This window comes from Zalophus californianus, chromosome 1, assembly GCF_009762305.2.
Source record: "Zalophus californianus isolate mZalCal1 chromosome 1, mZalCal1.pri.v2, whole genome shotgun sequence".
Lineage (NCBI taxonomy): Eukaryota > Metazoa > Chordata > Mammalia > Carnivora > Otariidae > Zalophus > Zalophus californianus.
In genome coordinates, this window is record NC_045595.1 from 142,445,848 (window position 1) to 142,460,756 (window position 14,909).

General features: G+C 41.7%; 1 protein-coding gene across 4 annotated transcripts in view; it reads right to left on the bottom strand.

Moving 5' to 3' along the window:
- Window positions 1–576: 576 nt before the first annotated feature.
- The window catches only part of MB21D2 (Mab-21 domain containing 2), a 115,768-nt gene continuing 101,435 nt past the window's right edge, over window positions 577–14,909 (bottom strand). For all 4 annotated transcript variants that reach the window (XM_027587745.2, XM_027587748.2, XM_027587749.2 and 1 more), the window contains one exon: window positions 577–3,449. In XM_027587745.2, the coding sequence (XP_027443546.1) occupies window positions 2,185–3,449 (1,265 nt within the window). In that variant the 3' untranslated portion in view covers window positions 577–2,184. The remainder of the gene's footprint in view (window positions 3,450–14,909) is intronic.

Below are 14,909 nucleotides of genomic sequence, written 5' to 3' on the forward strand. Positions count from 1 at the left end.
ACTAAATTCAAACTGGCTAAAAGAGCTAAATGTTGACTCATTTAACAAGAAAATCCAGTGTGTGTGTGTGTGTGCGCGCGCGTGTGTGCGTGTGTGTGTGTGTGTATGGCAGGGCGTGGCAGTGTCTGGTGGCTCATGGTTTTCTTTCTCTTCTCTCCATAGTATCACACAATGTCAGTTTCATCCTAAGGCTGGCTCCAGTCATGATTACACAATAGCTATCAGAGTGACAGAGGACAAGTGCTTCGTCTTCCACATCCAGAGGCCTGCGTCTTCCCCAGAATTTCAAGCTAGAATCCTGAGCATGTCCCTGATTGGAACAGCTCACATCATATGACAAATCCCTAGCTAATCATTGTGGCCAAGGAAATAGTTATGTCAATCGGTTTATACCATGTTTGGAACTGGGGATGGAGTCATTTCATGAGAAGGACATAGATTATGTGGAAGACAGGTAGATACTAGGAGGAAAGCTAGGGAAATGGACAAATGAATACTAAATGTTCACTACATGGACATCTGGTCTGAAAGACAATAGCAAACCCGGTGCTGTACTTTACTGAAAATCATTGTTGGTATTATTAATAACAGTTTCTGGATCACAAACTAATAGCAGCAATAACAACAAAATTCCAAGGCCAGTATGTTTCTTTTATTATTTTGTGTTTGACTTAAGATGGTTGAATGATTTCATTTTCAGTTATAAGCATTACATTAATTCCCATGCAAAAACCCAAGACTGCATATGCCGGATTTCAATTGGCCAAAATTCAACCTGTGAGTCTGGACATTCGAGATCAAATCCAAAATGTTGCTTGACCTTTCCAATAGTAGACATCATGGTCATCCTTTGAGATATCAGCAGGGCCCCTGACCTCTCAAACACCACAGTTTGCCATGAGTCCATACCAAAACAAGGAGCCAATGCCTTGCTGTATCTAAACCTGATAAGTGATTTCATTCATGAAGATAAGACACCTCCACACGAAGCTACCACCCATAGATATGTCCTTGTACCTGCTCTATAGAAACACCTGCTTTTGAACAGGCATGCTATCTTCTATTTGGGGATTATAAATTCTTTCTGCCAGTTTTCCCCACAACTCCCAGTAGAAGCAAAGAGACTTTACAAAAAAAGCTTACCTCTATAACCCCAAAAGCAGTACATACAAAGACACCTACTCTATCAAGTATATATTTTCTCCAGCTTTGGATGGTCACTAAGCAGGTGTAAAGCTTCACAAACTTCTCTCAGTGAGGCAGGAACCAGGAATATCAAAGAGGGCAAAACAGGACCCCACAATTAAAGGAGAACGAAACAAATGCAAAGAATCATTCTATTGATTGAGAGAAATGGGCTAAATAAAAAACAATGATAGCATTTCAACAGTGGATGTCAATTTATATTGAAACACACACACTGGAACTCTGACAATGGCCAAGATTTCATTAGTGCAAATAACAATTATAATGGTATGTTCTTTAATAGGATTTAAATAAGGCTTCAAATAATTACACACGCTAAAACTACCATTTGGAAACCTTAATTCTGTTTGGAAAGTTGTCAAACACAGCCTCCAAACCATCCAAAGTTCTGATCTGAGGACAATTACATTCAATGAAGTTGCTCCAAAACACAACTAGTAGCATTATCACTTTCAAAGTCTACATTGTTTGGTGGAAAGAGGGAAACTACTCTGGTCACTGGTCAAAAGAAAGAAATCCAGCTAGCATACCAGGTAGTTTCCAGGTTCAGATGATTTTGAAATATCTGTAGTGATGAAAGCTCATTTAAAAAAAAAAAAAAAGACTCCTGAAGCGTCAGAAAGAGATCTCTTGCCCTATCCTCATTAACAAATTTGCACAAAGCATGAAACAGTAAAAAGCAAGAGAATTCATGGGCATTTTCATCTATGGCTCAAGTTCTCCTTAAAAAAAAAACAAAACCAAAACCAGTGTGACAATACCGACAAAAAGTAAACAACAAAATCAGAGGCAGAATATGAAATAGTAATATACTGTTTCAGAGCCTGCACTGTCCTGCAGAACCAGGAAACTTAACATGTGTTCTTAACAGATCCAATCTAGGCTGGATATGTAAAAAACGGAAAGTCGGCATCACAAACCACACTACACATTATGAGAGTTTTAGAACCAGGAAAAAGAAAAAAGGCAGCAAAATGCTCAGAAAAATTTATCATCGATTCTGAAATGGGGCCTCGTGACATCATCAGGGTTAATAAAGACAGAGATGGACTTCCCCGGGTTCTCAGTCACTAGCTGTTGCAGTTTTTTGGCCAAACGGTCATCGGGCTGGTTGGGGTCCCCTCCGTCAGACTGCGGGGAGGGGATGCTAGTGGTGCTCCCTCGCCTCTGGAGCTCCAGAGTCAGCCGGTTGGCTGCCTTGACGTGCTCGATGGCGGTGCGCAAGTGCTCGGCTGGGTCTGAGCGGACGGAGGAGAGCTTCCGCGCGTGAAGCATGACGGTCTCCTCTGACAGGTGCTCCAGCATGTTGCACTGAGGGATGAAATAATTGGGGCACATCTTGTTGACCAGACAGTGTTGGAGGTCATCAATGAGGCCCAGCAAAAAGTGGGCTGCATAGTCTTCTTGGGCCAAGTAGTTGGCAGGAAGTCTGTCACAGGCCCAGAGCATCATGCTCCGCAGGTGATAGGGGCTGATAGCCTTGGGCCGGGACAGGAGTTTAATGATGATGGCTTTGCACGCCTGGTAGGCCTGCATGAGGCTACTGGAGATGCACTTCTTCAGCTGCACCTCGCTCCTGGCGAAGGACAGCCGCCATTCATTGTCCTTCTTGCCCTTGTAGGAGCAAGCAGGCACCAAGTAAAATCCACTGATGACCTCTTCCTCGGTGATCTTCCCATCCCAAAAGTGGTTCTCCATGAGCCAACTCTGGGCCACTGCAGGCCAGCCTTTGAAAGATACCACGGGGACAATATCATACAACATGCGACTGCTCCCCACACCCAGGATGATGGAGATTATGGTCCCGTTCTTTTCTACCTTTTCCACCTTCGGCATCCCTCGCTGGGGTTTCTTCTGGATCTCGGACAGGACAATGCTGATGGAGTCATGGAACCAGTCGGCCACTTTGGTTGGGGAGAAGAAGTAGTTGGTGGCACCATTGATGTGATCCACAATGGTGCAGCAGTCTTTCCACTTACTGATTGTCCCCTCATCAAAGAGCCGGAGGCTCAGCCAGGAGTGGCACAAGGCTGAGTGGCGCATATCGAGTGTCACAGGCTGATTACGGTCATGCAGCTTAAGGGCTGGCACCAGAAGAGTGAAGTCCATATCATAGTCTGTCCCCCGGGCATAGACATTAAGCTCATCTAAGTCCAGGTCCACCACACCTTCCCGGACTCCCCCAGAGAGCAACAGGTACTCATTGGCCACTGGAAGTTTTTGGTCCAGCTTTTGCACCATTCCTAGAAACAGAAAGAGAAAACACTATTACAAGAAACACAGACAGCAGAGTCCTTTGCATCAGAATTGAACATGTTGAGTTTCTCAGACCCACTATTCATTAGAAGTACAAAATCAGACTTTAGGCTGCTACACGGGCCCAGTCAGCAGTATACTTTCTTTCTCATCAGTGATAGAATACAGCCTTTACCAAGTGGGAGAATTATGACAGATTTTCTCTTGTGGCAAGAGCAGTATCTTTTTTAATCATAAACCGGGGCTCTTCTTCCCCCGGTCATCACCTTGGTTAGTGGCATTGCCATCCACTAGGTCATTCAAGCTGAACACCTCAGTAAGCTTCAAGTTTTGTTGGCTTCTACAGCCAAATGTTATCTATATAACCCCTGTGACATTTCTCACTCCTTCCCTGTTCTCCATCTCTGCTGCCATCATATAAAGCCAGGCTCTTTTATCTCTTGCCCAAACAGCCTCCCACCCCTAGGCTCTTCCTGTTTAAACCTTCCTCTATCCTGGCGATTCTCAGTGTGGGCTGTGGACACTGAATGTGGGGCACTGTCAGGGAGTGGTGAGGTCACAACTCTTTCCATAATAACACTAACACGTTATTAGCCTTGTTTACTGTGTTGAAACTTGAACTGACTTGATGGGATGAACGCAAATGGCGGGTCAAAGTGCTAGGCATTCGTGAAGATAGTGGCACCAAACTTACAATGGCAGTCATTGGACTCTTTATTGATGACATGTACTAGCATTAAAAAAAAAAGTTCAGTTGCACTGAAGAAAATCCCTAATGGAAAAGAAAAATGGGTTAATTTTTCTTAAATCCCAACTCTAGAGCAACCTTTCTAGTGTTCTGTGCAACAAAATGGCGAGTGACCATAGAGCACTTCTGCCTCATACTGAAATAGAAAAGCTGTCTTCAAGAAAGCGCCCGTGTTGGAGTTGTGAGCTAAGTTAGTGGCTTTGTTCATGGAAGACCATTTTTGCTTTAAAGAACAACTGATCAATTATGGGCATTCAGACTTGAGTATCTGCTAGACATTTTCATTAAAAAATGAACAAAGTTAGCCTGTCTTTGCAAAAACAACTAAAATATTTATTGATAATGAAAAAAACTGGAGCTTTCCAAAAAAATGCTAAATTTTAGAAAACTCATCTCTTGTACCATGAGCTTAATATCTTCCCAAATGGTATGTGTTCTGGTAAGATTGGTGGTGACATAAAAAGTGTGATTTTTGGACGCTAACGTGAGCTCTTTAAGAGCACGGACCACGTCTCAAATCTGTATTAGGCAGGCATTAGGCTCTGCACCCAGCAGGTGCACAACTGGAGCTAAGACTGGATGGCAAAGGAACAAACAGAAGGAATTAATGGGACTTAACCATGAAGAGCTTAAATAATTATGGACTAAATGTAAATGACTGCTCCATTGACATACAAATGTCCCCTCCCTGCCAGCATCACTCTCTGTGGCGTATTTAATCTTTTCCCCAAAGATCGCAAAGAACTATCGCAAACTACAATTCCCTTATTCACCGCAATTACTTTTAATCAACATAAGTTTATTATTCATAGGATAACTCCAATACAAATAAATAAGTCTTGTGTATGTGTTTATGCTACCATTTTATTTCAGAATTTAATACTCAAATGAAATAAAAATGTGCTCTTTTCATTCTTTAAAATCCTATTTTCCAAGCCATATTAACCATGAAAAATTCTTATTTAGTACCATTTCCTTACATATAGCTAGAAACACAGCAAACTATCACTTTTGTTTTAAAGCAATCAAAAACTGTCCAACTTTAAAGAATCCACAATTAGTCAGAAAGAGAATCCAGTGTACCTGACTTCTGAGGCTGTTTTTTACATGCCTTGTGCTATGCCACCCAGAACCCTTTTCAATAAAGGACTTCTTGTCTCAGTGGCTGGGAATCTGTCAACGCAATCCCTTAAGGATTGGCTGCAAAAAGTCAGCTCAACCACAGTCATGTCCTGTGTTTGGGGTGAGGGTGGGGGATACACATCGATGTGAGAATGCCCCGGTTCAGGATACTCCGAAGAATTATTCAAATCCAGAGTTCCCAGGGGGTCAGCTAAGGCTGACATTGTGGCCTGCAAAGAAACCTGACTTCTCCCTCTGCCTGATCCCGCTTTAGGTCCCTACCTTCCACAGTGGCTGATCCCAGGGGGGCGCTTCTTAATAAATATCCTAGGGGCACCTGTGTGGCTTAGTTGGTTGAGTGTCCAACTCTTGATTTCAGCTCAGGTCATGATCTCATGGGTTGTAGGATGGAGCCCAGCATTTGGCTCTGCCCTCAGTGGGGAGTCTGTATGAGATTCTCTCTCCCTCTCTCCGCCCCCCCCACTCATGCCTGTGCATGCGCACGTGCACTCTTTCTCTCAAATAAATGTTTTTAATAAATAAATATCCTAACTCCATTCGAAGGGCTGCTTCCTGAGGAACCCAATCTAAGACCCTATATTCTAAACAAGCAAAAAAAGCCTTCACTATAAAGTCAGCATGGAAAATTTATCTTTCTTTTAAAAGTGGTTTTCAAAAACCAAATTTAGTAACCAAGGATTGAAAGTTATCATAAACACCAAAAGCAAGATTCATTTCTCAATTGTCATGTTTCAGTATTAAGCTCATCTTTACAATTGTAACAAATATTACCACTCCAAGTATTAAGATAAGATTTGCTTCTCAGAATCCAGGGTAGGTTGGGAAAATGGTTTTCACTATATTATAGGTTCATAAATAGGTAGTTCTTTCAAAGATAAATGTTTGATAATGAAATTTATCATTAGTTCAAATATTTTTAAATTCTAGCATTTGGTGCCATAAATACACATAGGAACCATGTTGAGAAGTGTTATGATTAATAAGTAAGATCTGAATAAATCAGAAGTGGTATTATAATTTGGATGCCACATCATCAGTATTCCCTCTTAGGCATGACTCAAAACTCTGTACATTCTTTTTTGCCCTAGACAGGATCAAACTGGCTCTGAGCATACCAGCAAGGACTTGTCTAGACAACCAGAATAAGTTGTGCATTAACAAGCTGGGTAGAATTTGTTTACAAACATGCCACTGAATTTTGCCTTGGACTGTCAATTTTGGTTTGGATAATCACCAGGTTAAGAAAAAGCTAAAACTCCCTTCTGCCCTCTACTGGATTAAAGAAGTTTTAACATGTTTTCACTTGTTAGCATATACACTAGGAACATTCCTGCCAGTAATAAAATATTCTTTTTCCTCCCAGATGCAGCTTATGCACCTAGTTAAAATGTTGCCCCTCCCTTCAGGAGACATAAAAGTATTTGGCTAAATTCTGTTATGAGGAGTTCGGTTAATTTTGGACATTTACTCCTTTAAAAGGGGCAGAGAGAAGTTTAGCAGCAAAAAAAATATTGCAGAGGTTCATTTGCTAAGCTCCTAAAAGTTAGAAAGAAAGTCCCCAAGGCCACATATTTTGGGAAGCTAGTCCCCTGTGACATCCACATTTACATTTAGCCCACCTGAGCCCATTAGTCCGCAGTTTTACCAATGATTTGGTAACACAAACTGGAGCCTGCCCAGCATTCTACTCAAATGCCCTCCTTGAAAACTTTCCTGGGCTAAGTTTAAATGAAAATGAGCTGACATCAGCTATCATGGCAGATGGGTTGCCATGCAACTAAAACACAGCCAAGGGCTGGAAGGAAAAAGGCAAAGGAGAGAAAAAAATTCAACCATATACTTGGGCCATGGGTACCAGTTCCAACAAGTGCCATCTCTGAATTTATCCGAAGATTTCTGTGTAATTACAGGAGGGTGATATCAAGTGACTGGCTGCTTAGCTATTAGCAAATTATCCAAAACCATGAATGAGAACAAAAGGAAGAATCACACATGACAATGCGCCTGTTAGCAGGAGAAATGCCTTATTCCCCAGGGTGGGTCTCTTCTTTTTCATGGAAGTATGGGCATATGTGTGCTCTTAAAAACACAAAAACTGTCTCCCAGCCTCCCTTCCTGTAACTGATTCCTTGATTTTGCTTTATTTCATAGTTTCTACTTAAGAAGACCTTAATATTACTGGTGAAACAGGTAACTAAAGAGTTCACAGGGCAGCTAAGCCAGGCTACAACTCTTTTACCCAAATCTGCTTGTTCTCAGGAATGCTGTCTGCCACCACATTTCTGTAGCCTAATATTCTTGCCTGATATTGTGATAACCAAGTGTTAATTTTGTTGTTTTGCAGAGACTCAAGATTTCATCAAAAAGCCAGCCAAGCCAATCAGGACCTCTGGCCTCCTCTTTGAGCACACGGAAATGAAATTAATACTCCCCTGCTCAGTAACTTCCTCCGTCCGATTTTGAGTCACCATAGCTTCTCTCCCCATTACCCAGTCCCTTTTCCACTTGCCTTTAGAAATCCTGGACCCTCCCCTCTGGGAGGCGGATTTAAGGCTTGCCCTCCCACCCCCTTATTTGGCTGCCTCTTGAAGAGACCCTTCCTTGTTGCACACTCTCTCAGTGATTGGTTTCTTGGTGCAGGGGACAGGGGAACTTGGGTTCTGTTTACACTGGAGCCTCGAGTTTAAGGAACGACTTCCACATCATCCACTTAGTCCTTTGCTGATTATCTTTAGAATATCAAGTGAAAAATGGAACTCTGTCCCTGACACCCTTATATTCTAGTGAATAAAACTTTTATCAATTTCCACTGAATTCAAATTACAAGCTGCCATCACTCAAGCACATAATGCCAGATTGTTAACACGGGCACACATGAACCAGGTGTGGTTTCCAGCCTCACAGCTTCTCTCCAGTAGGTATGTGGGGACTCAGGGAAGTAACTTATTAAATACTAAGTACATACGGGAAATTGGTGCTTGTACAGATTCCATAAAAAAGCAAAACAAAGCTGTTACCTATGCTGAGGGGAGAAAGATAGGCCAAAGAGGTAAAATGTTTATGTCTTACTACTGAAGCTACAGAAGTAGATAAATTTTGTCTCTATATCTTTGTGTATATCAAGGATTTCTATGCAGATTAAAAAAGACCTGGGAGCCTGGGTGGCTCAGTTGGTTAAGCGACTGCCTTCGGCTCAGGTCATGATCCTGGAGTCCCGGGATCGAGTCCCACATCGGGCTCCCTGCTCAGCGGGGAGTCTGCTTCTCCTTCTGACCCTCTTCCCTCTTGTGCTCTCTGTCTCTCATTCTCTCTCTCTCAAATAAATAAATAAAATCTTAAAAAAAAAAAAGACCTGAGTATCTTGACAATATTCATTTCATTAAAAAATGTTATCTTTTCCACCCAAACTCATGTGGCACACTAATGACAGACAGTGCCTTATACAGCGGTGACGCTCAATAGTAGGAAGGGTACGGAATGGGATGATGCTGACAAAGTGCTTCTGCGATTTGGATACGTCTCCTTGGGGAACAGTCTATTGGTTGTTAAATAAATACTATAAAACCTTCCTATAAAAACTGATTTCTACTTCAAAGAAATAAATATTTTTGTCAAGCTTATTGACAACCTGAGCAGTAGGCATGGCCACCTTCTAAGAAAGGCACCAATCTATGGGATTTTTAATGACTCTCATTTGGGGAAGATTTTAGTATTTTCCTCATTTGTGGCCAGAAATCATATATGTAGAATCCCTCACCTTGCAGGTGAAAAAACTGAGGTTCAGAAAGGAGAAATAACTCACTCAAGGACACACAGCCCTAGTGACAGATTAACAGCATTGTCTTTTTCCCACAATTGTTGCAAAGGTGAGAATGGCATAAACCTATTGCTTTCCTTATGACAACAACGGAACTTGACATTAATGCAGAACGGTCTGAAAGAGAAGCAGCAGGGGGTCTCAAGGCAAAGTGTCACTTTGTGCTTTCATTGGTCAAAGCTGTGGTGTGACCTTGGACAAGCAGAACATGTCTGAGCACCCACAGTTATCATAAGGAAGAACAGACCTTATGTCTTGTAAGAAGCTATTAGTATTACTCCAAAATAAATTGACTATAAGACACAGGAAATAGAGAAGGAAGACACAAATGGAACTTCTCAGCTTTTTCAATACCTGCTGAGTGATCATTAATATTAACAGTTAGAGCAATATATTCTTAGGGCAAAGAACCTGTTTTATTTGCCATAATTTCTGAGACAACTGCATATAATCTTATTTAAATCTTTTAGAAAACTGATTAACTCATGTATGGTAATGACCTATAATTTTTTTTTAAGATTTTGTTTATTTGAGAGAGAGAGAGAAGAAAGAGAGCAGGAATAGGGGTTGGGGGGCAGAGGTAGAGGGAGAAGCAGACTCCCCACTGAGCAGGGAGCGTGATGCAGGGCTTGATCCCAGGATGCTGAGATCATGACCTGAGCCTGAGCTGAAGGCAGCCGCTTAACTGACTGAACCACCCAGGTGCCCCTGGTAATGATCTATTGATCAAATATATATCGCCATAGGTCTGATTCAAAAGATGACTCTTCAAAGGAGTCTCCCTTGCTTGATCTCTCCTTGTTTCGATACAGATATGTGTGCGAGAGCACTGGAATAAGACAGGCTTGGGTTTAAATCTGGGTTTGTCATTAAGTAAGCCAGACAAGTTACTTAACCTTTTTGAGCTTCCAATTCTTCATATATTTAAAACAAACAAACCATAAAACCACTCTTTTGGAGTTGATATGAAATGTCTAAGCACATGGTAGATATTTCGCCCATTTTCCCCATGTGTTTTCCCTTTTCTCCACCACCTATAAAACTGGAAGAGCAAACAACACCTATTCCACAGAGTTGTTCTGAAGATTTAACTAAACCAGTCTAAAGCCTCTAGCACATGCGAGGTGTACAAAACATGTTAGATGAAGGGAAATGAATGGAGTATGCTCTCCCCTCGCTGCACTCAGGCTGCCGCTAGCCTACAGATGCTTCCTCTGATAAATGCCATCGTGTGGCATGGCGCACAGCTTGGCAAGTAGAGGGCAGGCTGGATTCCAGCCCTTTCTTGTTCCTTCTGAACGAGTGCCCTGCAGAATAAATAACCTGCACGCCCCTATGCAGGGCCTCGATCTGAATTCTTACATTAGCACTTTCTACGCCTATTGAATAGTGGGCTCTACTTCCCTCCTAAATAGGATAACGATATAAAGCATTTGACACAGTATTTGGCAAAGAAGCTCAGCAAATGGAAGATACTGTCACGGTCAATCATCCATAAGCTCCTATAGTCAGGTTTTATTACCGCAGTGGCAACACAGATCTTGGAATCAGAAGGTAACTGCTTGTTGAGTGTACCGATGGTTTCCATCAACTCCAATGCCCCAATAACCATATCTTGGGGATCATAGATTTTGCTGCACAATATAATATGAAATATTGTCAGCACATATCTATAAGATCACTTAGTAATAATTCAAAAGTCAGAGTAAAAAAAAGGCCTAATTTTTCATTATTTTCTTTTTTAAAAATTAAAGTTCTAAAAATTGGTGGGCTTTATCAAGGTCTACTAAGCTATTTTGATCACAGTGAGCATGAGTTAGGCCTGGATTCAAGTCCGATCCACCCATGACCAACATAATTAACCCACTCTGGGCCTCAGCTGGGGAATGAAGTTGGGAATGACAACTAAATTTGGTGGGGTGGTCACAGGGACAAGACAAGAAAATGCACACCAAATTACTTAGCATGTGCTCTGATACCTACTTGGCAGCCAATAAAGAGAGGGTTCTAAGCACATGCACACAACACACATTATCAATATATTTTCCCTATCTCATAAGTCTTGGCTTTTTTTTTTCTATTTAGTTCTTAAGACAGTTTAAAAACTCATGGTTTCTGCCAATCAGAACTTAATGGCAAGACCCAAAGGGGCATCTTATTAGTCCCACTTACCAGCTTCCCACAGCCACAACAGGGCACGAAAGCTACATATTGTCAATTTACAAGGAGTCTTCACTTTAGAGGGCTCATTCTTGAAAGATAAAAACAACAAGCAGTGGACAGCAAGTGTAATGCCAATATGGTATTAAATAGCTATCTAAGGATACAGAAATGTATCAATGATGACCAGATCACCTTTCTGCTGATCTGCAGAAGAAGCAATAAGCTTGTGATGATGTTCAGAATCAAGTCAGCTGTGCCCCATTCGCCTCTGCTTGTGATCCCCTCTGGGTGTGGTTTGCATTCCTTTCCCATCTGAGGATGTCTATGCTACGCAAACCATTTAACTTCTCTGAAACTGGAAAGCTGGGTTGGATTGGGGGAGACAGCTGTCTACATTTCAGAAGAGAAATAATGAAGTAAGCCAAGTTCAGGAACTGGCAGAAATGATGGAGATGAGATTCAAAACTCAGGTTTAATTTATTCATGCATGCGACACAGAGTCTTAGTGCCTCCTCTGAGCCAGAACTATGCTAGATGGTGAAGAGAAACACACAGCCTTCACTGCATAATGCTTCTCATGCAGTGAGAAAGCCAGATATAACTGTATCAGTCAGGAGAGAAGTAGTTATGTTGAGTAACAAAGCTAAAGCCTCAGTGACAGGAACAAAAGTCTTTTTTCATTTAGGCTTTGTGACCATCTGGGGTTGGCTGGGGGCTCCTCTTTTCTTAATCCAGGACCCAGGTGGATAGAGCAACCCTTATTTAGAACTTCACGGTTACTCTCCTGTAGGAAAAGAAAGCCCTAGAGAATCTCTTTTCAGCAGGTAAGTGCTCCAGCCTGGAAATGACAGATATCATTTTCATTCATAAATCACTGGCCCAAACTAGTCACATCGTCTCACCTCACCCCAGGGAAGAAAGTGCAATTCTCCCTCTGGCTGGGAAGATAGAGAGCCAGAAATATTTGATGAGCAGTGTGAAGAGCTCTCACACTAATCAAATAATCATACACTAATGAACATATAATTACAAGCTGAGATAATAACACTTAAGGAAATGAATAAAGATCCTAGCCAAAACACAGAAGAGGAAGAGGAGTGCAAATCATTTAGCCTGGAGAACAGAAAATTCAAGAAGGCCACGAGACCCACCTTCAAATATTTGATGAGTCGCCCTGGTAAAGAAATGGGCTTTATCTATGGGATTCCAGTAAGGAGAAGACAGAGAGAGAAACAGTCTCTCTCATGTGTCAGTGAAAGACCTGTCTTATCAGGTAGAATTTTCTGACAATGCTGCCAGTGGAGAGTGGGCATTTCCTGTCCCAAGAGATGATCAATCAGAATCCTGTGGGGTGGAATGGGAGACTAGAAATACAGCCATGTGATGGAGTCTGAGTATAGATGTCTTCTAAGGTGGCCACTCATCACAAAAAGCTACTACTAAAGACAGACAACTACAACACAGACTCCTAAAGCCACCTCTGGCCATGCCATGGGGGCCCAGAGACAGTGGCAGTAAGAAATCCAAGGGCGCATCATGCTGGATGCCACTCTTCTCTCTCATTGAGTTTACTCATCTGCATTTTTAACCTGCAGCCCAGCTGCGGTCACATCCTCTAAACTCCGCCAGTGTTAAAAGGGGAGCGAGCACAGTACTAACAATAATACATAATGGCAAAAGAAGCACTGACTTCATAGAGCACATTTTCAAAGTATGCATATCTCATGCCAAAGGCTCTCTGAGAAGGGCACAAACATTTATTGGCTCTACTATGCATTAAGGCACAAGTGGAATGTTTTACCTATTATCTCATCCAATGTTCTTGGCACTTTCAAGTACATAATATTGTCCCCATTTTACAGATGGGGAAATCAGGATAAATAAGTCAAATAAATTGTTCATGGTCACGATAGCTGAGTTGGGATCCAAATTTAAGTTGATTCGATACTCTTTTCACTATCCCATGCTCCTTTCTAGCAATAAGAGTGCTCTTCTAAGAGAACAAACAATTTAATATCTTCAAGCCTTTAAAATTGCCATGTACGATGCTATAGGAAATAGTGGAAGCTTATTTCTCTATCTAAAAATAAAACTGATTCTATTTTTGGAACAAAATGATTTCTAAAGCAGATGAATAGCTGATTTTAGCCATCCCTGAGGAATGAAGTGCATGAGCAAAATGGGTCGTGGATCATAGGAAAGGCATGATTATAAATAACTAAAAAAAAAAAAAGCTATCTAGTGCTGTGACACATAGCTACGTGTGCATGCACGTGTATGTATTGCACACTCAACTCTTAGGCCATTTTCAGAGAGCATCCCACAAGTGTTTTCATCACAACAACATCCTTGGCATTCTTTCAGGACCCCAAGACAAACTCTGAGAATGTTCCCATCTATTTAGATGCACAGTCTAACTTAAGGATTTTAATCTAACAGCGAAGCCTTCATTTTAAAGTCAAATACCCTAAATTTCTATGACTAGGTTGGGGAGCCAGACTGATGGTGGCTGAGAACGTCATGACCACAGGAAGTCAGAACCACAAAGCCATAAGTTCTTTCTGAGTTCTGAAAGCAGGAACATCTTTTTCCTCTGTGGACACAGTATCTACCGTAGTCACCTCTCTTCTGTGTAAAACTATGCTCAGACACACTGAGAAAGCAAGAAAGCAAGAGCGGGAAAGAAACTTGAGGAATTCTGTGCCCTGTCTAAACACAGCCCCCTCCCCCACCAAAAAAAAAAAAAAAAAAAAAACCAAAAACAAAAAACCAACTGGTATCCCTGAGCTTGTATGAAGAGATATCCTGCTTGCGACCCAGCAGCCTAAGAAAATACAACATGGTGGATTAAAACTGGACTTTATGGTTGTGATACCTAGTGTTGCTACATCATCTCAAAATGATCCCAATGTATATAAAGAAGGCCCCTCTAGAGGATTTTAAAATCATCATTGGCCAGCGACAACCTCGTCTTAAAATTAGTTTACTTTTGAACATTTCAAACAAACACAATAGCAGAGATGATAAAATAACAAGTCACCATGTGGCCATCACCCGGCTTCAACAATTATGGTTGCCATTGCCGTTTCATTTATGCCCCCAATTTTTTAATTTTTAATTTACTTATTTTTTGCTCTCATATTTTAAAGTAAATCCCGGGCATATCATCTCACCCCTAAACACTTCACGATATATGTCTAACTGCTAAAAACCTTTTTAAAAAGGCAACCACCATTCTCATATCTAAATAAAATTAATAATCATTGCTTATTATTATTATTGACTTCACTTTATGTTACCTCTCTTCCAATGTGTGTGAAAATACGAATGTGTGGTGTGTGTGCGCATGCGTGCTCATGCGCACGCGGGCAGCAGGCACTGCTGATGCCCTGCCCCGCTCGTACAGCTGTGTGGGGCAACTTCCTTCCTCGAGGCCGGGGATTCTGCTCCTTTGCCTGAGCGCAATCTCAACTCCAGCACCACCAGGAAGTACCTGGGACTTAATGCACAAGAATGGCCACCACTGGGGGCAGCCTTCACCCAGTGGAGGCCAGGAATCCGTGAACAAATGTACCA